The 25,401-nt window shown below is 50.2% G+C and overlaps 1 protein-coding gene across 4 annotated transcripts in view; it reads right to left on the reverse strand.

The window, feature by feature from the left end:
- Positions 1-673: 673 nt before the first annotated feature.
- Positions 674-25,401, reverse strand: part of MXRA5 (matrix remodeling associated 5) — a 36,247-nt gene continuing 11,519 nt past the window's right edge. For 2 of the 4 annotated variants that reach the window (XM_055086297.1, XM_055086294.1), the window contains 5 exons: positions 19,523-24,517; positions 15,260-16,160; positions 6,562-11,388; positions 4,017-4,150; positions 674-1,455 (listed from right to left, as the gene is read on the reverse strand). In XM_055086297.1, coding sequence (XP_054942272.1) covers positions 9,483-11,388; positions 15,260-16,160; positions 19,523-24,517 — 7,802 coding nt within the window. In that variant the 3' untranslated portion in view covers positions 674-1,455; positions 4,017-4,150; positions 6,562-9,482. The remainder of the gene's footprint in view (positions 1,456-4,016; positions 4,151-6,561; positions 11,389-15,259; positions 16,161-19,522; positions 24,518-25,401) is intronic. The other 2 variants (XM_055086296.1, XM_055086295.1) reach the window with 2 other exon arrangements.

Raw genomic sequence — 25,401 nt, forward strand, 5'->3', positions numbered from 1 at the left:
ACGTGGAAAATAAATGGACTTAAAACCATATAGTTTGGCTTATAAATAGAATATATATATATTATATATATGTATATATTTTCACAAAATCTGAACATGTTCAGAGAGTTTATCCTTGGGTAATGGAATTGTGAATTTTTGTGTATGAATAATTTCCATTTGTTCTATATTTCTATATTATTTTTAGTTATTTATAAAATTTATACTATAAAATAAGGGTTTAAATCTCAGTAGAGAATAAGCTTGCTATGTGACAACATTAGAAACTTGGTCTTTTTCTCCCAAAAGGCCCCCAACTCCCAGATCCACCTTCTTTCTGGCCAATTCCTTGTCCCTTCAGCAACCTGGCCTCATGGTGGGTGGCCTTGTGTGCACTTTTCTGGTTTCTGCTGGAAAGATGTCAAGAAGGATTATTTTCCTCCATTTTGAAATGTACTCAATGTGGTATTTTCTGCAGGAAAAATCTCAGTGGTTATTTTTTTAAAATTATTAGCTTAAATCGCAGCTTTGACAAAATGTCTCATTTTCCAGAATCAACAATAAGAAAATGAAAAAGCAGTGGATACTAATCCAGTTCTCTGAAAACTGTGTTTTTAATCTCTTCCTTTAACTGTGGATTTAAAATAGACCCCCAGCTCTTGCCATCGTTCAGAAAGAAAAATAGAAAGAGAGCTTTTATACAGAATCTATTTTCATAATCATTCAGAGCCAAGGAAGTCCATAAACTCCAATTCTCCATCCAGACCCAGAAAATGTATCATTGAATTATTTCGACATATTTCATAGATGCCATACAACACAAAATAGTAAAAAGAGAGGCATGAACCTTCATGGTACACAGGAATTCTCTTAGATGTGCTCGTTTGTGGTTTTTTTTTTTTTTTTGTGGTATGCGGGCCTCCCTCTGCTGTGGCCTCTCCCGTTGCGGAGCACAGGCTCCGGACGCGCAGGCCCAGCGGCCATGGCTCACGGGCCCAGCCGCTCCGCGGCACGTGGGATCCTCCCGGACCGGGGCACGAACCCGGTTCCCCTGCATCGGCAGGCGGACGCGCAACCACTGAGCCACCAGGGAAGCCCCTTGTGTTTTTTTATCATTGTTTTTCAATGCACGTCGCCAGACATTAATGGAAAACAGCCTTGTTTTTTCCTTCCAAAAGCAGCATGTCCACATTTTTTTTTAATAACAGAAAGCTGAATTAGGTTTTTCACTAACAATGCATCACTACTCCCAATCTTTCTAGGACTTTGTAAAAATTAAAATATGCTTTACTCGTTCTGTCTCTTAAATGATAAAGGGGTCCTCAGGGTCCGGATGCCTTCACTGCAACATTGTACAAAATTGTAACATATATGCCACGTTTAAGAATCCAACTGAAATGCTGACCTGAGCTTCAGACAGTCTTCCTCTGCCATTGCAGACGGCAAGAATTGGGGCTGGCCACGGAATCCCACGAACTAGAATAGAGACATAATAGTGAAAGTTCCGTTGCTAAAGTCACGGTGTATATGAAAGATTTTGAAAATTGCCACTCTTGTGCAAATTTGAGTTCCACTATCAATCCATCAAGATGGTAATAACAATAATACTAATGACTTTTTAAAAAACAATTTCCAAGGCACGCCCTTGAGAAATCTTATCTTATTTAAACATCACAACGTTTTTATGGCTTAATGTGTCACGTGGGACAACGCTAGAGGTAAGATAAATAAATGGCTTAATGTTTCATGTGGGATGATGGTACGGCTGAGATAAACCTCAGGCTTGCAGACGCGTAACACAATAAGCATGGTTTTCCACCTTCAAGGGCAAGGATGGTTCTCAAGAGCCACGGTGGCCATAAGAGGAAAGGTGATGGGGACCGGAGCCCGACAGAACCCACAGGGCAGCCCATGCCAGGTGTTTGTGTCCATGGTGATTCAGGAACTCAGGTCCTTCCTATCTTGTGGCTCCTCCATTCCCTGGTCCCTTGTAACCTCTTTACTCAGTTGGGGGATGGGAAAAGAGCCAGAAGGGCATCTCTGCATCTTCACCTTCTCAGCCTGGAAGGGACACACGTCATTGGTGAGAATTAGTCACATGACCCCACCTCCAAGCAAGGGATCCTGGGAAATATAGACTCTGCCTGGGATGCTGTACTCCCACCAACATTCTGCCATATGGCAGCTGGTGCTTGAGGCTTGGGGGACGGGTAACCAAGCACCTCTGCCTCAGGGAACTTGCATTGCTCTTAACATTTTATCAGTGAAGGAATTGAGATAACTAGGAGCCAGATTTAGATCCAGGCTACAATGTGGTAGGATTGCTTCTGAAAAATATGTCTTCTGGGCACTAAAATGTGAGTGGCGTACCAAAAAAATAGGACCAAGATTTTTAAAATTCATTTTTGGGGGGTTGAAAATGTCCCCTAAGTTATGTGTTCCCTCCTCTGTGTGACTTTTTGCATTATCCAACTCTACAGTTGGAATCCCATCTGTTTACTTCTCCATGTGTCACTACAGACACTCCAAAGACAAAGAGAAAAGACATTTAAAATAAGAAATAACTTTTAAGATGATGTTAGGACGTGTGAAAGGACCTGGATACTATGAAGGATGGTGGCATTCTCTTCTATGGATGGAAGAGTTTTTGTAAACAGATGAGAAGCTGTAACTGGGACCAATGGATCCTGTACGATATTTTTACGGTGTGTGGACCAGGCCCAGGTGGGCAGTGGTGGGCAGAGTGTGAGATTTATGTGACTATTTTGTGTAGTAAACAATCCGGCCGGTAATTTAAAATTGATTGTATAGTACGCTGAAACGTGAGTCCTTGAATCTTGAATTCCAATACATATTCACATATACAATTTTATATTAATTTGTATATATTGTATACATTTATATATTATATACTATACCTGTCTACCTATATCTATCTATCTATCTGTCACCTATCAATGTATCTATCTGTGTCTATGTATGTATGTATCTGTGTAACTATGTCTATGTATCTATTGTCTATTATCTATCTATCTATCAATGTAACTATCATCTATCTATTTATCATCTATCTTTCTCTCTCTATTCTGATTTCCTGTTTGTGTCCTCTCTACTTTGCCCTCTATCTCAACTTCCTTTTGACAAGTCCAGCCATGGGAAACTTTTTACATAATCTAAAAGTGTCCTAGCGAGTTTTCTAAAACAAAAACAGGGCTTCCCTGGTGGCGCAGTGGTTGAGAGCCCGCCTGCCAATGCAGGGGACGCGGGTTCGCGCCCCGGTCCGGGAGGGTCCCACGTGCCGCTGAGCGGCTGGGCCCGTGAGCCGTGGCCGCTGAGCCTGCGCGTCCGGAGCCTGTGCTCCGCAACGGGAGAGGCCACAGCGGTGAGAGGCCCGTGTACCAGAAAAAAAAAAAAAAAGGGAAGATAAAACAAAAACATATCTTTCCGATGATTTATGCTACCCTACTTGGGGGGGGGGCACAGCTGTGGGATTTTTAAAAATATGACTTTTGACCTTTGTTCCACCATCCATATGTTAACTCAGTGGTTTTCCCAGTAATCCTATAAAGTGAGCAGTACCACTGCCATCGGACACATACAGAAATGGAAGTTCTTGTAGATGACACCAAGCTTCCCACAGCTGTGAAGGGGCGGAACCTAAATTCCAGCCCACTTCTCAGCTACTCAAGGCTTCGCTGGTTCTGCCAGAAACTTCTAATCAGCCTCATGGTTGAGCAGAGCCCAGCACAGTACACAGGTTGGTTCTGATTCTGATTCTGGTTCTGCAACATGGCTTTGGATGGACAAGTCACAGCCAATGTCGCACGGTGTAGGATCGAACCATATCATCTCTATGAACCCTTCCCCAGAAATCAACTCTTCCAAGAGCAGTGGTGAAGCTTCAGTGGAATACAGTGTGTGAAAGTGTTTTGGAAACCATAGCTATATATTTTAAACCCTGGAGAAAAATAGCAAGGATCATGGAAATAGCAATGCATGCTAAGAACAGGCAATGGATCGGGCTGTGTTTTAAGCACCTTATTCCCTGTCTTCACGATGACCCTATGAGGTGGGTGTGCAGGAATTCCTCTTTCTCAGAAGTCTGGAAACAGAAGCGTAGAGAGCTTAAGCAACACGCACCAAGCGTCTGATTTCTGGATGGAGAGGGGTCCTACAGTATGGTGGAAATCAGCACATTAGAATGTCCCATGGAGCATTAAACCATGAAGAAATGCAGTGGATCCCGGTACCGATTTGCCAAACCATTGGTAGGATCCCAGCACTAAAACCTCCACACGTTCATCTCAGCCTCGATGAACATATTATCGCTGGGGCTTCTCTCTCAAAGATTCTGGTCTAGTCAGTGGGTTGAACTGTGGCCTCCCAAAAGATATGTCCACATCCTAATCCCTGGAAACTATGAATAGGATTTTACTTAGGAAAAGGATTTTTGCAGGTGTAATTAACTTCAGGATCTTGAGGTGAGGTCCTCCTGGATGAGGGTGGCCCTGAATCCAATGACAGGGTCCTTATAAGAGACAGAGAGGGGAGACCCAGACACAGAGGAGAAGCCCTGTGAAGACAGAGGCAGAGACGGGAGGGATGCGGCCACAAGCCCAGGGACGCCTGGAGCCCCCAGAAGCTGGAAGAGGCAGGAAGGACCCTCCCCTGGAGTCTCTGGAGGGAGTATGGACCTGAGACGCCTTGACCTCAGACGTCTGGTCTCCAGGATGGGGGAGGATGAATTTCAATTGTTTTGAGCCACCTGGTTTGTGGTCATTTGTTCCAGGAGCTGCAGGAAATGAACATACCAGGGCATGAGAAATTGTTAATCTCCTTAGGTGATTACAACTGGAAGCCAAGGAGGAGAAGCACTAGCTTGCCATGTCATAACAAGATTAACCTAGAGTCTCTTAGGAAGGAGGCTGAATAGCCAGACGCTCAGGATGGAGCTAAAAGGACCTTTGGGCTCCCCCCACCCCCCAACATACGCCAATTAAAAGTGCAGAAAAATCTGCAGGGCTCAGCATCTTGCAGTGTGAATTCAGTAGCAGGTCACTCCTCACCAGGACTAAAGTCCTGTCCAGATTCTTCGGAATGAGAGCTGCATTTGCAATTACACACCAAATCTTAAAGAGTGGGTTTAAAAGCCTGGTTTGGGTTTTGTTTTTCAGTGAGGACCTGGGAACAGTTGAAGAGTGACAATTGACTGCTAACCGAGGATTTGCTTGTGCACACAGATTTACAAGCACATATACCAGATGGGAGAAATTGGTCATTTGGGAGGAAAAAACCCCCTATCTTTTAGTTAGTATATTATTTACAAATCACAGCAGAACCATAGTGATTGCAATGAATGATCTCAAACCACAGACACCCCCAGTCTGAGCAAACTATTTTAAAAGAGTCTTAGGATGACGAAATCTCAAAGTACGTGAGTACCTCTCATTGTGACTGTCTCTACTAGAAAATTTTTAAGATTTGTGTTTGTTTTCCACGGATGCTATAACCAATTATATCAAACGGGTTGTCTTAAAACAAAAGGGATTCATCCTCTCTCAGTCCTGGAGACCAAAAGTCTAAGGTCAAGGAGTCATCAGGGTCAGTTCCTTCTGGAGGCTCCAGGGGAGGGTCCTTCCCGCCTCTTCCAGCTTCTGGGGCTCCAGGCGTCCCTGGGCTTGTGGTTACATCCCTCCTGTCTCTGCCTCTGTCTTCACGGGGCTTCTCCTCTGTGTCTGTGTCTCTCCTTTTCTGTGTCTTAGAAGGACCCTTTCATTGGCTGTAGGGCCACCCTCCTCCAGGGGGACCTCATCTCAGACCCTTCACTGCATCACGTCTGCAAAGACCCTATTTCCATGTAAGGTTCCATTCTGACATTCCAGGTAGACATGGATTTTTGGAGAACATTATTCAACCAACTACGATATCATAGCATGTTCAACCAAAAAGGAAACACTTATTTAAACTCTAGTCCAAATATGCCTATTACTTTTTATCTGTTGCTCGACCCGAGGTCACCTTTCTGGAGGCTGGAACTTTCTTCGAAACGTTTTTGCTGCAAGGGGAGCAGTCCTTCCCTCCTATGCATGTTATCCTGCCCAGACATCCCTCTTTCTTAGCCCAGTAAAAATGGCTTCTCCATCAAATAAATATCCCCTAGACTTCCACATGACGTGGCCTTTGAGTCCCCTGGGACAGGAACACCCCCTAGAACCACCATTAATGCTTCTGAGTGTCTCAGCCTTGTAGCAACCTGACTTGTAGTCTTATGTCTTTTGAGAAGATGGAGAGCGTAGACCACCATATACCTCTTCGTGTCATGCTACCTCGCCTACATCAGGACAAGGCAAGTCCTTAAGAATGTATGTTGAAGGAAATCCCTGGCAGTCCAATGGTTAGGACTTCGTGCTTCCACCGCAGGGGGCACAGGTTCCATCCCTGGTCGGGGAACTAAGATCTCACCAGCCACACAGTGCGGCCAAAAAAAAAAAAAAGAATGTATGTTGAGTTCACCCACAGAAGTTTACCACCAGTTCTTAACCTTACATGAACCCAGAATGATGGGACAGTGAGATGCCTTACCATTTTTTTTCTAGGTGATGTGTACATAGCAGCCTATGCCTTGGTTGCTGTACCGTCCTGGGTCTCATCTGCTGAGGCAGTCAGTCCAAATGAATCTGTTTCTAAAATTCCTTGCTGCATTGATTTCTCTAGCACAGTGGTTTCCAACCAGGAGCGATTCTGCAACTCAGAGGGCATATGGCAACGTCTGGAGACATTTTTGGTTGTCCAACTGGGGGAGAGGAGGGTGGAATGTGATGCTGGCACGTAGTGGGTGGAGGCCAGGGGTGCTGCTCCCAGCCCACAGTGAAGGACAGTCCCCACCATGGAGGATGACTCAGTCCCAGACAGCAAGAGTGATGAGATTTTGAGACTGCCTTAGCATGAGGGACTCAATCTGTTGGTCTCTCTCTCTGTCTCTCTCTACGCACCTATCCATCCATCCATTTGTCATCTATCTTCCCTGTCTATATACCTATCATCTATCTAATCTATCATCACCACCATCATCATCTAGCTATTATCTATCTACTATCTACTGATGTATCTATCAGTCACCTATCTACCTATTATCAATCTATGTATCATGTATGTCATGTATCTATTTACAATCTATCTTCACCATCTATCTAGCTAGCTATTATCTATGTACTATATATATTTACTTATCAATCATCTATCCATCCATCCATCCATCCACATATATATCTATTTATCTCTATCATCTATCTCTATCTTATCTATCATCTATTGTCTACCTATCATATCATCTACATTTATGTACGTATCTATCAATCATCTATCCATCCATCCGCACACCTATTTATCTAACTCGTCTATCATTTATCTGTCTTATCTATATCAACCTATTTTCTTCCTATCTATCATCTATCTATCTATCTATCTATCTATCTATCTATCTATCTATCTATCAAATTATATCTATTTAAGATCTACGGTGGTGGTTCTCAACTCAGGGTGATGAGGGGGACATTGAAAATATCCGGAGCCACTCTTTTGACAGTCAGCCCTGGAGGGGAGGATGCTAGTGGCATCTTGTGGGTATAGCCTACAGATGCCACGAAAAACGCTGCAGTGCACAGGACAGCCCTCACCCCAGAAAATGATCCAGCCCCAAATGTCTGTAGTGCTAGTGTTGAGAAACCCCGTCCTGGATGAAGGGTTTGTCTATGGAGGATGAAACTCTTCAAGCAGGATGTGTTTCCTACACATCAGGGTACCCTGGTGCCCATCCTGGTACCTGGCACACCCCAAGAGGCTGTGTAGTTATCCTTAAGTAAATAAATGGATTCATGAGTGAGACAGGGTCCGTGCTTCCCAGTCTTGAAAAGCCAAGCTCTCTTTCATTTCAATGACTGCCATTCTTTCCAGATGGGCAGCACGGTCAAAAGTCACATTCTTCCCAAATATTTATCTTGAGTTTGCTTTCTTCCTTCCTCTCGGGGGAAGCCAAAGAATGCATATTTGAGGAATACTGCTACATGCACCCAAGATGTCTCTTCCCTAAAGAAAACTGGCTGCAGGATTGCTGTGGCACCCTTTCTTCAGCCTCAAATTATCCTGCTTCATACTGGAGCTGGTCCCACACCTCACCTTCCAGTCAAAGACTCTGCTGGAGCTGCCACCTTGGACTTCGTCTCCTTGCTGGTGAGATACTCACAGAGAACAGAATAATTCCAATGTGGTGGATAAAAGCAGTTTTTCAACCAATCTGATCTAAGCGCAAACTCACTTGAAGTGCTTTTGCCCTTGAAAATATCACTGTCGTGATTGCCTGGTTCTTTGGAAAATATTATTTTATTATCCAATGTACATTATTTTGACCTTAAAAATACAGTAAAGCAGTCATGGAAATAACAGATCTATTTTTCATGGACACAAACTGACCGGAGGAAAGATATTTCTGGGCTTCTCTGGAAGGCTCTGGGTTTATTCTGTGCGGTCACAACTTAGCTTTGTCCCCCCCTCTCCTGTTGTCTCCCCGGTCCCGCACAGCTCTCTCCGGATAAATTTTATTATCAACAAGGAAATCCAATACCTCAGCATCCCCTACCGGAGGGTCGCTGGGACAGGTAATATAACAGTGGTTCATGAATTTGAAGGAAGTCAGGAAGGAAACTGGTTTTAATCGCATTTCCGTGCCTGCTCTAATGCATCCAAGCCTTGTAAAGACCAATAATTTATTATTTTTAATGAGACAGAAAGTATGTCTTTCTCTTTCTACTCTCATCGTCTGATTAGAAAGAAAAAAAAAATATATATATATATATAAAACACTACATAAAAAGTGAGTTCCAGGGAGAAAGCGTTCTTTCCTATAAAATGGGAGCTGTACTGTAGGACACTTGTACATGAAACACAAACAAACAAACAATCCCTCTGGTTCTCAGCCCTTGTCGGGCAAACTGGCGTTCTGAAGTGACAGAAGAAATAACGGAGAGACGGATACTCATTCTAGAACGCTCTATCATGTTAAAACGGCAGCGGGTTAACTAGGTAATGCATCTTCCGCGGGGGTAACAAGGCACTGTGAATCTCTACAGCTTCTTTGCAGTGAATGCTTCTTAGATATCCTACAGACGCCCGTTCAAGCATCAGGATGGTGCCAGCGACACAGAATTTGTAATCTGCACCCAAGTCCTGTGAAATGCAAGGCAAGAGCATATGGCATCCTGTAAACGTGAAAGAAAGTCCCCCCAGAGAGGCTGACACCTGCTTCCCGTGTCTGCGTTGCTTCCTTTCGTCCACAAACACAGGTCAAGGTCGACGTGAGCCTGAAACCCAAGCCGGAGGGGGCCACCGTGCCCCGGGACAAATCCTTGCAGAGCCCTGGCTCTCCAGCCCCGGCTGTGACCCCAAAGGAGGCTTTGTTCTAACTTCCGAAGCAGCGGCCGTGGAGTCCACGGCGTCCTCCCGGGGTTTCAGTAGACGTGGACGTAGGTTGTTTTTGAGTCACGGCCCAGGGGGTTTTTGGCGGTGCACTTGTAGAAGCCCGCGTCCCTCTGGGCGGCCTGCTGGATGATTAACGAGCCCTGTGGCTGGAGAAGCCTGTTCCCGTAGAGACGGGGCTGCGTCCCCGCGGTCAGACGCGACTTGTCCGGCAGCTCCCAGCTTACCTCGGCTTTGGGGACGCCCATGGCCATGCAGTTCATCTGCACGGTGCTCCCGGGCCGCGTGTAGATGACAGGTGTGGGTTCACTGGTGATCCGGGGAGGGTAGGCAATCACGATCACCGGGACGTGCACGACGGAAGGTCCGTACTCCGTGTCCGCCCTGCACACGTAGGTGCCCCTGTCGAAGACGGACGCGTCGCGCACGGTGAGGGTACCGTTCTCCCAAAGGGCGAAGCGGCCTCGGACCTGGGGACCCTCCAACACCAAGCCGCCGGGCAGCGTCCAGGAGGAGCGGGTCTGCCGGGCCCCCGGAAGGGTGCAGGGCAGCTGCAGGGTCTCCCCGTTGATGATGCTGACCAGGTTGTGGTACTGGTTGCTCGTTTCGGGTTTCAGCCCCACCTTCAGAGACACCAGCCTCTCCGTGTAGCCCGCCGAGTTCCTGGCCACGCAGCGGTAGGCCCCGGCGTCCACGGAGGCCAGGCCGCTGATATGCAGCACCCCGTCGCCCTTGTGGTAGAACCTCTGCAGCTGCTGGCCGCTCTGCAGCTCCGTCCCGTTGGGAAGGACCCACAGCAGGGTGGGCGTCGGGGTCCCAGCCGCTGAGCAGTTGAGACTGATGGTGTGGCCGGCCATGGCGGTGATCTCGCTGACCGGGTCGTGGAAGATGGGCTTCTCCACGGGCTCCAAGACCGTAAGCTGGACGATGAGTCTGGCTTCCCCACCTTCATTACGTCCAATGCACGCCAGCTGGACAGAGTCGCTCTTCCTCAGACTCTTGATGTCCAGGGTACCATTGCGATGGATGGTGATGCGGTTGCCATAGTAAGGGGCCGGCAGGACCACGCCCTCGGGAAAGGCCCACAGCACTCTGGGCGTGGGGATGCCTTCCGCCTTGCAGTCGATGACTTTGCGACTCCCTCCCGGAGCAATCTCCCGCACCGTGGTGATGGCGTTGGGGTGCCCGTTGATCTTGGGCGACTGGACGTTGACGTGAATCCAGACCGTCTTCCTGTCCTCCCCGGCGCCGTTCCTGACCACGCAGGTGTAGTTGCCGCTGTCCGAGCGCTGGGCTTTCTGGATGAGGAGAGTGCCGTCCTGATATATCTGGTACTTGTCGGAGGAGGTGGGGATCAGCCTGTTGGTTGGAGAAAGCCAGGTCACCCTGGGCGTGGGCTCCCCTTTGGCCTCACAAGCCACGGTGACCACGTCCCCGTAGGGGACCTGGACCACGGAGTACGTCTTATTCCGGATGACGGCGGGCTCGGTCACCACCTTGACGCGCACCCTCATCTCATCCTTGCCGACCTGATTTTCGGCAAAGCACGTGTAGTCACCTTCCTCTCGCAACCCGACCTCGTTGAAGTAGAGGGTTCCGTTGTTGAAAACGACGTAGCGCTTGGTCCGTCTGCCGCTGTCGTCGGACTGCATGAAAGAGTTGACCAGGCTGCCGTCCGGGAGGCCCCAGGAGATCTCGGGGTTGGGGAGCCCGGTGGCCATGCAGTCCACTTTGAGGTCGCCCCCGTAAAAGACCCTGTGGTCAATCTCCTCTTTGTGCTCGATCTTGGCTGGTTTCATGACCACGTTTACCTTGAGCATGACGAAGTCATCGCCAACCTTATTCCGGGCGACGCACAGGTAATCGCCCGCATCTTTGTCCGTGACGGATTTCACCACCAGGGTCCCGTTGGCAAACGCCTTGATCCTGGTGTCAAAGCTGACCGAGAGAAAGAAAACAGAATAAGATGTCAGCCTCCCAGACGCTCTCCCTCCCGGCTTGAGGTCACCGGAACGAAACGAAAACTTGTGGTTCTCAGAACTATCGGCGCACAGGGCTGCTGCCCAGAACCGTTAGATGGGTTTTGCAGCCCGGAGGGGACGGCCATCCAATCGCAGAAGTGATTTATTTACCACAATTCAGAACTCCCCAGTGGAGCCTGACCTTTGGCTGGCCTGGCCACTGATTCGAAGATGTGAAACGCAGTCTAAGACATCAGCCCGGTTTGTGTGGGCGCGTGTGGATCCAATATTTGCCCGGTCGTCAGTGTGGAGCTTGTTGTAATGATAAAAGCAGATAAAATGCTAGAGTCCTGAACAGAATGAATACGCATTAACCTTAGGAAGAGGTGAAATTTTTCCTAAAAGTTTTATAGACGATTTTTACTCTTGACAACTTTTATGATGTTGTATCCCATTATGAGGCAAACAGGCAGCAGAGTAGCTACAGTATGCATCACGTAGTTGTGGTTATACCCAGAGTTTCGATGCTACCACTGGGCTCTTCAGAACTCGGTGCTATTGGTGTAAAAGCTTCTTCCCTAGAATCTGTAACGAAAGCTTCATGACCCTCACCAGCTCGTACCCTCCTGCTGACATTCCATTTCTCCACGTGGTACACCTAAACTCACACGCTGCTGAGTGAATACTTGAGAAAGATTTTTCAGTTTAAAAAGGCAACATGGAAAGACAGACAGAAATATCTTCACTAGGCGTGTGACATTTTTATAAATATATATCGGTACGTCCTCCAGCAACGCAGAACTAATGTTTTGAATAACAGGGCGAAGAGATTTGGGAGGTTCCTACTTCAAACGTGTCCAGATTGCAAATCTCAATTACTTATAAATTATAATTCTGGCATCTGCAGGGAGAGCTTGACTGTCCATCCCTAAATATTTCCTGCACACTGTGTCATTCTAATAGCACGTCTGGAACTGTGCCGCTGATTTAAAAAAAAGAAGCGTCTGCCTATGATGGAATTCAACCTGATTATTGTTCATCAAAGCACCTGCTAACAAGGACCACGTAACGTGTTTTGTTGGCCGTGAGTGAGAGTCGAGTCAACCTGAACTGGTAGGTTAGATGGGCATGGAGCAGACAAAGGTATTTTAAGGAGTCTCGGAGTTAGCATCCAAAAATGTATATAGTAGCACACGTCTGTAAACGTTTAGAAACTTCGATAGCAGCAAATCCTAACCTTGGTCATTATCTGAATCAACAGAGCAACTCTGAAAAAGATGCATGGCTACACATTACAGGAGACTCAGCTTCGAGACAGGAAAGTCCAGTATCTCCGTTTTAAAAAACAGTCCCAGTGTGCAGGCAGGGCAAACAGCCCGTTCTTTTAAAAAACTCACATGGGCTGCTTTAATTACACTTTTCTAAGAACGTAAGGAGCCAGAATCTAGGAATAAGGAAGCTACCGAGACTGTGGCTTATGATTTACAGCGAGATACCAGTAGAATGGCCCCAACTCACATTGCAACTACATTCTTTCACTTCAGTGTTCATTCAGCACTGCCTCAGCCTCGCCAATGTCAATGGAAAACAATCCTCTGCATGGCAGGACACTGGCTCAGCCGGAAGCTACTGTGGGGAAAATTGGGTACGTGGTACTCTGGATCGATTGTGCAGGGTTCACTAGGCACCGCCCAGCCACCTGAAGTTAAAATACGGGCTGTGAGAAGGCGACTTCGCCCCTCTCCTGCGTTGGAAGGAGACCGGGCCGACCAGACATAGCTGCGCAGAGCGCTGGATGCTGCTTTTGATCGCATCCCGCGGAGGAACCCGCGCTGAGGTGGGTTCCCGTCTGAGCTGCCAGGCTGTGCGGGCTGAAGACACACCAGAAGCCGGGGGGTTTCCAACAGGGCGCCACCGATGTGTCTTTGCTTCCACGTTGCCAATCATTGTCTCTTTCTTCTGCATCTTGAAACACTTCTTAAAGAGACAATGGCTTTTGGGGATCTACCTCAGGGTTTCTCAGCCTCGGCACTACTGATATCAGGGGCTGGATGACTCTCTGTGGTGAGGCATCCTGTGCATGGGGGGGTTTTGAGCAACATCCCGGGTCTCCACTAATTAAAGAGTAACAACCCTTCCCCACAAATTGTGACAACTAAACCATGTCCAGACATTGAAGAGTGCCCCCTGGTAGACAGAACTGTCTAGTGGAGAACCACTTCCACAGATAGACAGGTGATAGACAGAGGGTTAGAGATAGGTAAAGATAGATCATAGAATAGATAAATGACAGATGATATACAGATACAGAGAATACATGATAGAGACAAAGGGAAAGATACTATATAGATAAATAATACGTATCAGATAGGTGATGACAGACAGATAAAAATAAATGATAGATAGATAGACACAGATGATAGGGAGAGAGAGGTAAGATGGATGGATAGATAGGTAGATAGAGCTAGAGACAGATGAAGATAGATGGTAAGAGAGATAAATGACAGATGATACATATAGATACACAGAATAGAGGATAGGAAGATGGAAAGATACTAGATAGATAAACGATAGACATCAGATAGGTGACGATGGATAGATAAAAATAAATGATGGGGGCTTCCCCGGTGGCGCAGTGGTTGAGAGTCTGCCTGCCAGTGCAGGGGACGCGGGTGCGAGCCCCGGTCCGGGAAGATCCCACGTGCCGCGGAGCGGCTGGGCCCGTGAGCCACAACTGCTGAGCCTGCGCGTCCGGAGCCTGTGCTCCGCGACGGGAGAGGCCGCGACAGTGAGAGGCCCGCGCACCGCGATGAAGAGTGGCCCCCGCTCGCCGCAACTGGAGAGAGCCCTAGCGCACAAACGGGGACCCAACGCAGCCAAGAATAAATAAATAAATGATAGATCGATAAAGAGATAGATAGATAGTTTTCCTTGCTAAGACAGTATTTCTCAGCCTCAGCACTACTGACATTTGGGGCTAGACGACTCTCTGGCGTGGGGCTGTCCAGTGCACCGTGGGGTGTCGGGCAGCATCTCTGGTCTGTACGCACCACGTGCCAGTAGCATCCCCTCCTCGCCCCCCAAGTCTCATCAACCAAAAATGTCTCCAAAAACTGCTCAATGTCCCCCGGGGACAAAATCCCTCTTGGTTGGGACCCACTGCTCTAGATTCATACATCTGCGAACTGAAGACGGGGCAAGGCAAGGTGCTTTTCTTCCTAGCCAAGATGACCCTTTCGAATTGCAGATGTGCTACCTTTGTGCTGCCATATGCCTTTAATTTTTTTGTTTTCCCTACTTTCCTTCTATTGCTAACACATTTTAAGATACGATCTGAAGCTCCTATGTGTTTTGTTGAGATGAGAATGAGAAGACAAGAAATTGTTTTATCTAATTATTTAAATACAGTTAAAAATACGATCATGAAAACAAAAGCTATTGCTTTATCTTTCTTTGGAGGCCGGGAGTAGAGAAGCAGGGCCAAGGGCTCGGTGTCTGCTCTGCGTCTCAACTGATAAAGACAAGACTGGGACGTCCCTGGCGGTCCAGTGGTCAACGCTCTGTGCTGCCAGTGCCGGGGGCAAGGGTTCGATCCCTGGGCGGGGAACGAAGATCCCACACGCCGCCCGGGTGGGGCGGGAAAAAGAGAAAAAAGACAAGATTTCATCGCGTGAGAAAGAAATGCCCCCCTCCCGGCCCACACAGGAAGCAACGTCTGTGCGTCAGCAGTGCCGACAAGGAGTCATTCTTTTTTTCTGCCCGACCCCACGAGGAGGTTTCCCCAGCACCCAGAGGGGAGACAGGCTCAGGAGCCCCGGGACTGCTGGCGAGGCAGGAGCGCCACGTACCTGAAGAGCGCGTCTATCGTCCTCTTGGACGGCAGTCTCCAGAGGATGCGCGGCCAGGGGTCTCCGGAGGCGCTGCAGTCCAGCTGGAGGGTCCCCCCGTAGCGGACGTCGGTCCTCTGCGGGGAGGTGCCGGTGATGCGCGCGTTGGCGGCGGCGCGCTGCACGGTGAGCTGCACGGTCCTGCGCGCCGAGCCCACTAGGTTGGCGGCCACGCACTCGTAGCGTCCGCTGTCCTTGGGCGCCAGGTTGCGGATGTAGAGGGTCCCGTTGGGGAAGACGAAGAGGTTGTCGTGGATGAACTGCGAAGGGCGGATCTGCGTCCCGTCCCAGAGCGCCCAGCGCACGCTGGGCAGGGGCGCGGCCTTGGCGGTGCAGTGGATGTGGATGCTAAGGCCAGGGGGCAGCGAGATGTTCTCCAGCTTCTCCTGGTGGATGACGGGTGGGAGGGCCGCCACGTGCAGGCGGATGGCGAGGCTGTCCGCGCCGGCTGCGTTGCTGGCCACGCACTTGTACACGCCTCTGTCTGAGAAGGACGCCTCCTTGATGGACAGGGTCCGGTTCTCGTGCAGCGTGATCCTGCCCTCGACGGGGGGGCCGGTCTGCCAGACCCTCCTGTCGGGGAAGATCCAGGAGATCTGGGGAGCTGGGGTTCCCTTCGCCAGACACTCCATGGCGATGGTGTCGCCCAGGTAGACGGTGACATCCTTGTAGTGGGCGGCTAGGATGTGAGGCTGCTGCACCGCGACTGACAGCAGGACCACCATCCTGTCTGCTCCGTGCAGGTTTCTGGCCGTGCACACGTACTGGCCGCGGTCCTGCACCTGCACGTTTCGGATGACGAAGGTGCCGTTCTTCAGGACTTCAAACCGCTGTACTCTGGTGTTGGGGGTCATGAGAGCACCTGGAAACCAAAAACAGGCACCATCAGGTTCAGTGTAAACACGGTCTTTCCAAAGGGACCAAACAAGGATTATGAGTTAATCTGATTCTCCTCTTTATGTCCGGACAGCAAAAGCAAAAGACCCACCACCCAGCTCCTCTGATATTCTTCTTGACTCTTACACGAATCCCCAAATCAGGGCATATGCCACCTTCAGGCCAAGGCAGCAGGTATGGTTCGCAGAGAGGGTTCTGGAAGCCGTCATGCACCCCAGGGTCTCCCAAGGTGGCCTCTTCGTTCACTTTAGGTACTGGGGAGGCAGCCCCACTTTGCTCGGCCTCTGCCTCGCTGCGTGGAGGCTGTCCTCCTGAGGTCCCCAGGTCGGCTGCAGGGATGCCCCAGGTTTGCAGTCCCTGCCCGCCTCTGTCCGGCCAGGCTCCGGAGAGCGACACAGGGCTGGTCATCCTCTGCCCCGTCTGGCTGAGCTGCGCCCCAACTCAGGCTTCCTGACGGTGCCTGACAGACCCACCTCCACAGTCAGGGGGCACACACCCCTCCTTCTCCCCACTGCCTATACTCCCTGTATTTTATAGCCCGTCTCTCAGGGTTCTGCCACAGTCAGGGTCTGTAATAACCAAGTGTCTCTGATGCTTTGACGTGTTGGGGTCTTGCTGACCTTCCAGGGATGGCCAATTCCTAGAGATAGCAAAGGACCCACCTTCCAAATGCAAACTGACCCATCCAGAGCCTACCCCCCCACTCCCTGCTCTGAGAGGCTCCCATCCTCGGGGGCACCGTCCACCTGCCCTCATCCCCCCCAGGACAGGTACCGGACAACTAGGGCAGCCCTTGCACCCAGGACCTGCTGCAATTATTCACACCAGCCCGCCCTAACCCTGCTCACCCTGCCTCACCTGTTCCTGCCTGCGAAAATCACAGCAAAGGCTCTTGTCTGGTTTTCCCCCCCTCCCTCTGCCTCCTGACCGACCCCGGTGCTTCCCCGCGTAACCCTCCACGGTGTGCTGCGCCCCCTCCTCTCGGCAACCGTGAGTGACCAAGTGTCCCTTCAATGGCAGTCATCTCCTGACCTGTTAGCCTCGCCATACCCGAATAATAACAAATCCTATATTTAAAAACTGGAAAGCCCCAGAAAACCCTGAGTTTCAGTCCTCCCACCTTATCCCACGCTGCTTTGCTCCTGAGTCCATGCGCCCGTCCATGGGCTATTCATTTGAGCTTTGACAAACTCCTCTGCTTCTTTTCCTAATGATTTTCTCTAAGCTGGGAGTCCTGCCTTCGCATGGCACCTTGGAACCCTGGACGCTCTCCCCAGCCCTAGTGCTGAGGATTCATGTCCTCGACCTCCTAAGTTACCTGCAACTTCCCACGACAAGGCTTTCCGCCACGCATGGGGTGTGGCAGGTGAGTCTCCCAGGCCCACCTGGTCATAGGGAAACAGGTGTTGGTTGATGACAGTATAACCTCCCTGCCTTCGAGGGGATGCAGGAGCTCCTGCGCTGGGTCCAAGCCCTCCTGAACGACAGGTGACTGTGGGCGTGGAAAGCTTCCTGCTACCCCTCAACCACTTCCCCGTCGAGGGAGTTTATGATGCAGAGATCCGAAAGTGCTTGTCTATGTCACTGGGTTTCAGGTGGGAGGGAAGGCCCACTAAAACCTCCTGCAGATCACGATAGGCAGGTAGAAGGTGGCCTCCTACTAGCACTCAATGAGATGACTTGGTTTACTGGGTAGAAAAGGTTCAATAAAATAAGAGACATCGTGCAGCTCCAGGACCACAGAAAACAACGCTGGCTGGACGGGAGACTGTCTGGTTTGGGAATGAAGTGAGGAAGAACTTTCTAAACACTGGAGCTAGCTAACAAAGGAGAAGCCAGCAGAAGCAGATTCCTGGTCAGGGAGAGGAAGGTGCATGAATGTCTAGGGAGGGAGCATGGTCCAGGGATGCTCGAAAATGGCACAAGGTATGGAAGACCCTAAGGATGTATGCAAATGGGGTCTCCCAGGGGAGGAATATGCCTTCCTTCAAAGGCACAGTCCTTCTAGAATGAAAACCCCGTGGTGTTCCCCATTTGTTATTTCAAGCAAGCTCCTTATTAAATCATTACAAAAGCGTTTGCTGTCAGATGCTGAGCTGATCAAAGATGTTGGTAATTTCCCCATGCTCAGTGCTCTCCGCTCACCACTGGGACATATCCAACCTGTGTGAGATAAGCAGAGAACGTACAGCTGTCTCTAGTGATATGAGCACTTGTCATTTCCTGGATTATCTAGATGGCAACCGAAAAAAACCCAACCCTCTGAACAGGATCCGAGCCTGAAGGACACAGCCATGCTGAGAGAGAAGGGAAGAGAAAGGGGAAAAGAGAGGTCCATTCCTGGAGGCTGTAGGCCCTCCGCTATTACTTTCTTCCGTCACCTAGAAATCTCTTTCGCCATCGGGAAAGCCGACGGTCATTTTATGAAGCAAAGTGGTCTTTGGGCATATCCCAGCCTGCCAAGTAGAGACCATTGTATAGAGCCTTGCTGGGGACCGAATTGTGTTCCCACCACAATTCATATGTTGACGCCCTGACCCCCAGGACCTCAGAATGTGGCTGTATTTGGAGTTGGGGGTCTTTAAAGAGGGGATGAAGGCACAGTGAGGTCACTAGGGTGGGTCCTGATCCCACAGGACTGGTGTCCTGATAAGAAGACGGGATTAGGACACAGACACACACAGAGGGACGACCCCGTGAGGACACAGGGAGGAGACGGCCGTCTACACACCAAGGAGAGAGGCCTCGGGAGGGACCAGCCCTGCCCACACCTGGATCTTGGACTTCAACCTCCCCAAACTGAAAGAAAATAAATTTGCTGTTCCAGCCGCACCGTCTGTTCCGGTGCTTTGCGACGGCAGCCGGAGCGGACCCATACGATCGTATCTCTAGGTTCAAGTCAAAGCAATGCCTGATGAGCTCACACCAAGCCGCACTGACCTTTCAAGCCAGTGCGGGGACAAGGGGGGTTTGCTCAACTCCCCTCAGGCCCCTCTGCACCCCGACATGGCTTGTGGATGACTTCTGTACCGGACGTCACTGGAAAGAGGCAGGAGAGGAAGACTCCTAAGCCTCGGTTAGGAGTGCCTTATCCAAAGAACCTCGTACGTGCTTCCACGACGCCATTAAAACCTGACACCCATTTTAATTCCTTACTTCCCGTCCCCGTAAAGGAATACACCTGTGCGTAGATGCTCAGATGTCCTTTCCCATACCACCTACCTGCCCTTCTGCCCAGAAGCTCTGGTCCTACCTGCACTCACAGACTCCAGGAAGCCCCTCCCCTACACGAGCCCTGGTTAAAATGCAGATGTTTAAACACCCTACCTGTGGACAGCTTTGTCCAAGTCACGAAAGGCTTGGGTTTCCCCACGGCCTCACACGGGAACATGACATCTGTCTCGGCAGTGACGGACACGGTCTGGGGGGATTTGGTGATAATCTGGGGCTTTTCCCCAAGCGTCCAGAGTTTGGATGCAGGTGGTCCTCCGGAAGAGAAGAGCTTGGAGCTGCTCGGATGGAAGCTTCTGGAAGGCTGGGCAGAAGAAGATAGGAAAGGGATGGCGCTCCGGGTGGAGTAGACCAGAGGGATGTTTCTGAAGTTGGTTGAGGGGGGCGCCACGGTCTGGGGAAGGTGCAGTACAGGAGGTGCTGGGGGACCAAAGTCCACATGGATGATGCTCTGAGAATGCATCCTATCGTGGGGACCCGGGTTGACTTTTCTCCCTCTCATCCCCGGGGCGGGAGAGGTGGGGATCTGAGGCTTCGGAGTAACTGCCAACTGTGGAAGAGAGGGGGTCCTGTTGAAAGAGAAAGGGAATCTTCCATCGGGATAATAAGGAACTCTCGAATTTGGAAGCTTGCCAGCTGGGTCTCTTGGATCAGGGATGGTATTATCTCCAGACGATTTGGAGCTGCCGCCGAATGGGCCAGTTCCCTGGTCAGTTGACTTACTAGGAATGCTAGCTTTGGACCTAGGCAACGGAACCACAGGAGTTGTTGAACTTGGTAATTTTGGAGTCGTAAAGTGCTTATTCTCTGGCGGATCCCTCGACGGATATGCAGCGATTCCCAGGTTGCTGGTCAGGTGGGGCTGGAGAGTGACAGCGTATCTAAAGGAGCTTTCTGTGGCCGTGTGTGGTGGCCTCATGGTTCCTCTCGGGGGGACCGGTGTGGCAGCAACTCTGGGGGGTTGGTGGAAACCTTGGACCCTCCCAGCCTCGTGGTGACCATCTGGACCCCTTGGAAGGCTGTTTTTGGTTGTACCATCAAAGGCTTCCTTTCGCAGCTCCTGCTTTGGAGCGAAGGTAAATTTGTCCTGGTGGGAAGGAGTGGATAATTCGTTTGGCTGCGATACCTGCTGAGTTCCTTCGTTATTCACTGAAGGTACTCCGCTTGCTGGGGTCCCCCCAGCATAATGGAAGAAAATGTTTGGTTCGGGAGCGTTTGACGTTGGCCGTGTTTCTGACGTAAGAGGTGTGGGCTCTGCGGTGGTTTCTGCCAGAGACACACGAGTTGTGGGTGGGAATGGGGTTGCTGGCTCCTCCACCAGGGCACGTGTGGAGACTTCCTTCTGGTGTCTAATTTCAGAACGGATGATGGCTGGAGTGGTTTCACGATGACTCTGACCACTGATGGTGGTCTCCGCCTGACTTGAAGATGCCTCTACTTTTATGACGGCGGGAGTCGTTGAAGGGACCACTTCTTCCTGTTGCGAGAGCATAGAGACTGCAGAAGAAGGTGAAAACTCAGAAGGAAAACCTAGGTCCTCCAACTCTTTTAAAAAGGGTGAGTCTGTAAGAGCTTCTGAAGAGCTGCTAACAGGCGGGTCTGTCTGTAGCCGCTCAGGCTGGGCTGCCCTGGGAGAAGTCCACCTTGCACTTCCTGGAAAGCCAGAAGGAGGGGAGGCCTCCTTAAATACTCCCACAGTGGAGACCTCGGCCCCAGAAGGTGATGCCACATGAGTGACGGACTCGCCAGGGACGAGACTGTCGGTTTTATGGTCCCTGATGTTTATGACGTCGTAATTCTTAATTTCCTTTCCGTCTGATACGGGCTCGTACGTGACTGGAATTGTCTCTTGGAATTTATCATGAGATAAACGTGTTTTGGTGGTGGCTGTCCTATAATCTTCCACTCTGGTTATCTCACGTGGGTCTCCAGTTGTGACAGAAACGGGGGTAGGTGAAAGTACAACTTCTGAACTGGGGGTAACAGTGTTTTTATATTTATTTTCTGGGGGAGGGCTGGGCTTGGACACAGACGCTATAGAGCTCATGGTAGAGGTGATGTAGCGATGTTTCTTTGGCCTCTTCCCATGTTTCCTGCGTGGGGTTCCCTTGGATACCGGTTCTGCATGCTTCTCCATGTCCATCTGCTTTGGGGTACCAACTGTGCTATCAACCCAAGACGTAGGAACCGGCAAGCTTTCCGCTTGGCTTGGAGTCTTCACTTCAGGTACCTGAGTCAGGGGTGTCAAAAAAGTGACCGCTGGGGCAAAAGTCGTGGGCGGGGTTTGTTTATGCCGGTGTCGGAATCGATGGGGGCGTAATCGCCTCCTCCCGTTGGGTCGCTTTCGGGAAGGATGAGTGGTCGGTGCTGGTGGGGAAGCGGCCTTTTGGGCTGGCACCATCACTGCTACCGTGCTGGTGTCCTTGTCAAACAGAACGCCAAGGGTGGTTTCCTTGGGACGCTTCAAGGCAGTGGCGCTCGTCATAGCTTCCAGTGCCGAGTCAAGCAGAGCGGTAGATTCGATGCCTTGCCGCTTACTCTCGGGACTTCTGGAGCTTTTGGGGTCTCTCTCTAGCGGCCCTCCTTCCTGTAGTGTCTGAGAATTCTCCTCTGTGCCCTTGGGAATCAGTGGGTGGCCCTGAGTGCTTAAACCACTTTTCACGAGCTTCGGGCTCTCTGTTTGCTCTTGTAGAGCTGTTTGTGCTGGGACTTTGGGGTCCCCTGAAATGGGATCTTCAAATGGCTCAGAGGTCCTGGTGTTAGCAACCCACAAGGCAGGCACTGGAGTAACGTGCGTGGAGGTCTGTTCTTCCGTCGTATTTTCACCTGGTTGTGAATGTGTCTCCAGATCTTGGTAAAAGTATGGCAGAGTCTCAGACTCGGCCAAGGAGGTGGCATCCAATGGAGACTCATACTCACTGGATGTAGACCCTGGCATGGATCCAGCATCTAGTGTAGACCAGCCCTCTGTGGCTATGTTTTTGTTAGTGGGCTCTTCGCGGACCCTATCCAGGGTCTGTAGAGTAGAAGATTCGTAAGGCACGGATGGCCGTGTCGTGGCTGTAGCCCAATTCGAGTCAACTGCAGCGGGAGCTGCAGCCTTGGTCTTCTCAGAAAACTCATCATCAGTCAGTTCTTCCAGGTGTGTGCTTGTCACTTTGGGGTCAGCAAGAATTACTCCATCGTGGCCAGACTGGACCAGAACCATCCTGGTTGAGGAAACAGCGCTAGAAACCTGCTCTTCCCCGCCAAATAAAGACGCATCTCCTGAGGAGTCTTCTGCACTGGCTGTGGTCTGATCCTGAGTGGGTGATACTGAGCTGGAAGGAACAGCAGGCAGAAGGGGTGTCACTTCTAGACTCTCTGAGGGAGGAGTGTTGGTTTTAATGACCTGGGGTACTTCTGTTCCCTTAGGTAGATTTCTCCCACGTACTCTGGCTAAAATATCTGCCCAGCGCTCTGGATTGATCTGTTTGTTGGCCATGTTTATCCTTCGTCTGGACTCAAACACTCTGCGACCTTCTGCGATGTTTGTCTCTGGTTCCTTTTCGGAAGTCTTCCGGTGTTTCAGCTTTCTGCGCCCTTTCTTGGTTTTCTGACCTCCAGTGACGGCATCGTCCTTTGCCTTGATGAACATCGCTTGGTCCTCTGGATGGAGAACCCTCCTCGCTGTGTTACCTTCGTCTCCTAGGCCAGATCCCCCTTCATCCTCCACGACATCTCCTCTTCCTCTGGAAGGGGTCTTCCCACCTGGGCGTCTGCCTCTTTTCGATGACCTGGCAGATCCCTTCTTACGCACCGTGATCCCCACCGTGAAATGATCTGCCCCTTGCCGGTTGACAGCCACGCATCTGTAGTAACCACTGTCGCTACCTTGGGCCTTTGGGATGGAAAGGGTTCCATCGGCCAACATGTACGTGTGTGAGGCGTTAGCCATGCCGCTGATTATCCTCCTGTTTGGGAGGATCCAGCTAATCTGGGCTTCAGGTATGGCCAGTGCTTTGCAAGGCAGCATCACCGGCTCCCCCGGGTTCTTCTCAATGGTCACTGCATGTCCACCAGGGGGCTGAGGGACAGGTGGCTGCACAAGGACCCTATAGACCATTTGATCCATTTCATCCCTCACCCGAGCGATGCACTGGTACAAACCGGTGTCTGACTGCTCCGTGGATTTGATCTTCAGCCAGCCGCTGGTGAGGATGGAGAATCTACCGTCCTCGTCTTCCATTGGTGCTTTCAGGACAGAGCCATCCGGGAGCACCCAGGAGATGGACGGGCTCTCCGAAGCCTTCACGTTGCAGCTCAGCTGGCATGGACTCCCTTCCAAGACAGTCTGGGCTCTCTGCACCGCTCTGCTAGGCTCAATCATTACCCAGCTTCTGCTACGAGACGGCCTCGCGTCTTTGGCGGACACGGTGAGCGCGTGTTGAGAGGCATAGGACAGCAGCACCGTTCTGGCCGTACTCTGACGCCGGTTGAGTTGGAGGTCTATGGACGGCTGCGTAACCCACTCTGGTTCTGCCAGGATGTGGGCCCTGACGCCCGTGTAGTAGAGGGTCTCATCGTCGGCGTCTTGCCTGTACCGGTAGCCGAGTCTGGGGTCTTTGCTGAGCGTGAGTTCTCGGTGTAGCTTCACAGGGACCTCGCTGTAATAGGCAATCAGCTTCCAGAGTCTCTCATAGTTTTCTCGAGTCATCGGACACTCAAAATCCAAGGCGACTGTGGCATTTATCTCTATCTCTTGACGGTCTGTTTGGTTCAGGTGTAGTTGGTACACGTCCACGGGCTTCTTGATGTCACAGACCAAGTTCACCGTGTTCCCGTGTTCGTCGCTCATATTCAGAGAGACGTTCCATACGGGATACTGGAACCCCTGCAGGGAGAACGGGCTGTCACCCTCCTCCTCTAGATCCTCATCTTCCTCGCTACTCCTGCTCTTGTTCTGTCTCAGAGGGGACTCGATAGAAGGCTTCTCACAAGTGACGTCCTTCAGCTTCTGAATCTCTTGTTTGTGCAGCTTCCTGGGACTGAAGCACGTGGAGCACAGCTGACCCCCTTCATACGCTTTGTCCTTCTTACACTTCAGAACCCCTGAAACATGCAACCAAACAAACATGCTATAAGTCAATGACCCAAAGAATGGCCAGAGGGTAAAGCCTCTGTTGGCACCTTTATCACCTGGATGCACTTCCACAATGATTGAAGACCTCACCCACCTTGCCTCTGGGACGTCACCTCTGACCTGAAGTCAGTTTAGCACAGTGCGTGGTAACTAACCGGGGTTTTGGAACTTCTGGACAAGTGAGTAATGAGTACTTTTTTTAAAGGTATTTTTAAGTTAAAAAAGAATGTCTATTCCTGCGTATCATACAAGTAACCTTTGACGAGGGTCCAGGAGAATCTACGTTACGTCACCGCACCCCATGAATATATTTCCAGGTTATAGGATCAACAGTTGGCGTGAATCGTATCATGTCTACCTTTTATAATTATGTTTTCTCTTGCTAGAATTATTCATTTCAGGCAGTGTTTACTTTTTGGATTCACATTCTACTCTTGGCTTCCCAGACATTAAATCCTCCAGAATTTTCTCCTTCTCTGGCCAACACTGACTCTTTCACTGTTTCCTCCTTCTCTGCCCAACTCATTATGGATGATGTGTTCCTTGAGTCAGTCTCGGCCCTTTCCCTTCTTGCTCTGAGGTCGTAGATGGCCTCGCCCACGTGCATGGTTTCAGTTACCGTTCACTCGCCAATGATGACTTCCATCTGTGCTTCTCCAGCCCAAACTCATTCTTAGGAGTCCCACACCCAATGCCCTACTTGACACATCTATTAAATGGCACAAAGCCTCCTCGAACTGACACCTATAGAACCAAATTATGTTTTCTCCCTGCTAGATGTCTCGTGGCTTTTCTGTATTCGTAACTGGGGAGACTAGAAAACTAGGATGCTTTCTGACAGTCTTCTTGGCAT

This window comes from Physeter macrocephalus, chromosome 7 (assembly GCF_002837175.3).
Source record: "Physeter macrocephalus isolate SW-GA chromosome 7, ASM283717v5, whole genome shotgun sequence".
NCBI classification, from domain to species: Eukaryota; Metazoa; Chordata; class Mammalia; order Artiodactyla; family Physeteridae; genus Physeter; species Physeter macrocephalus.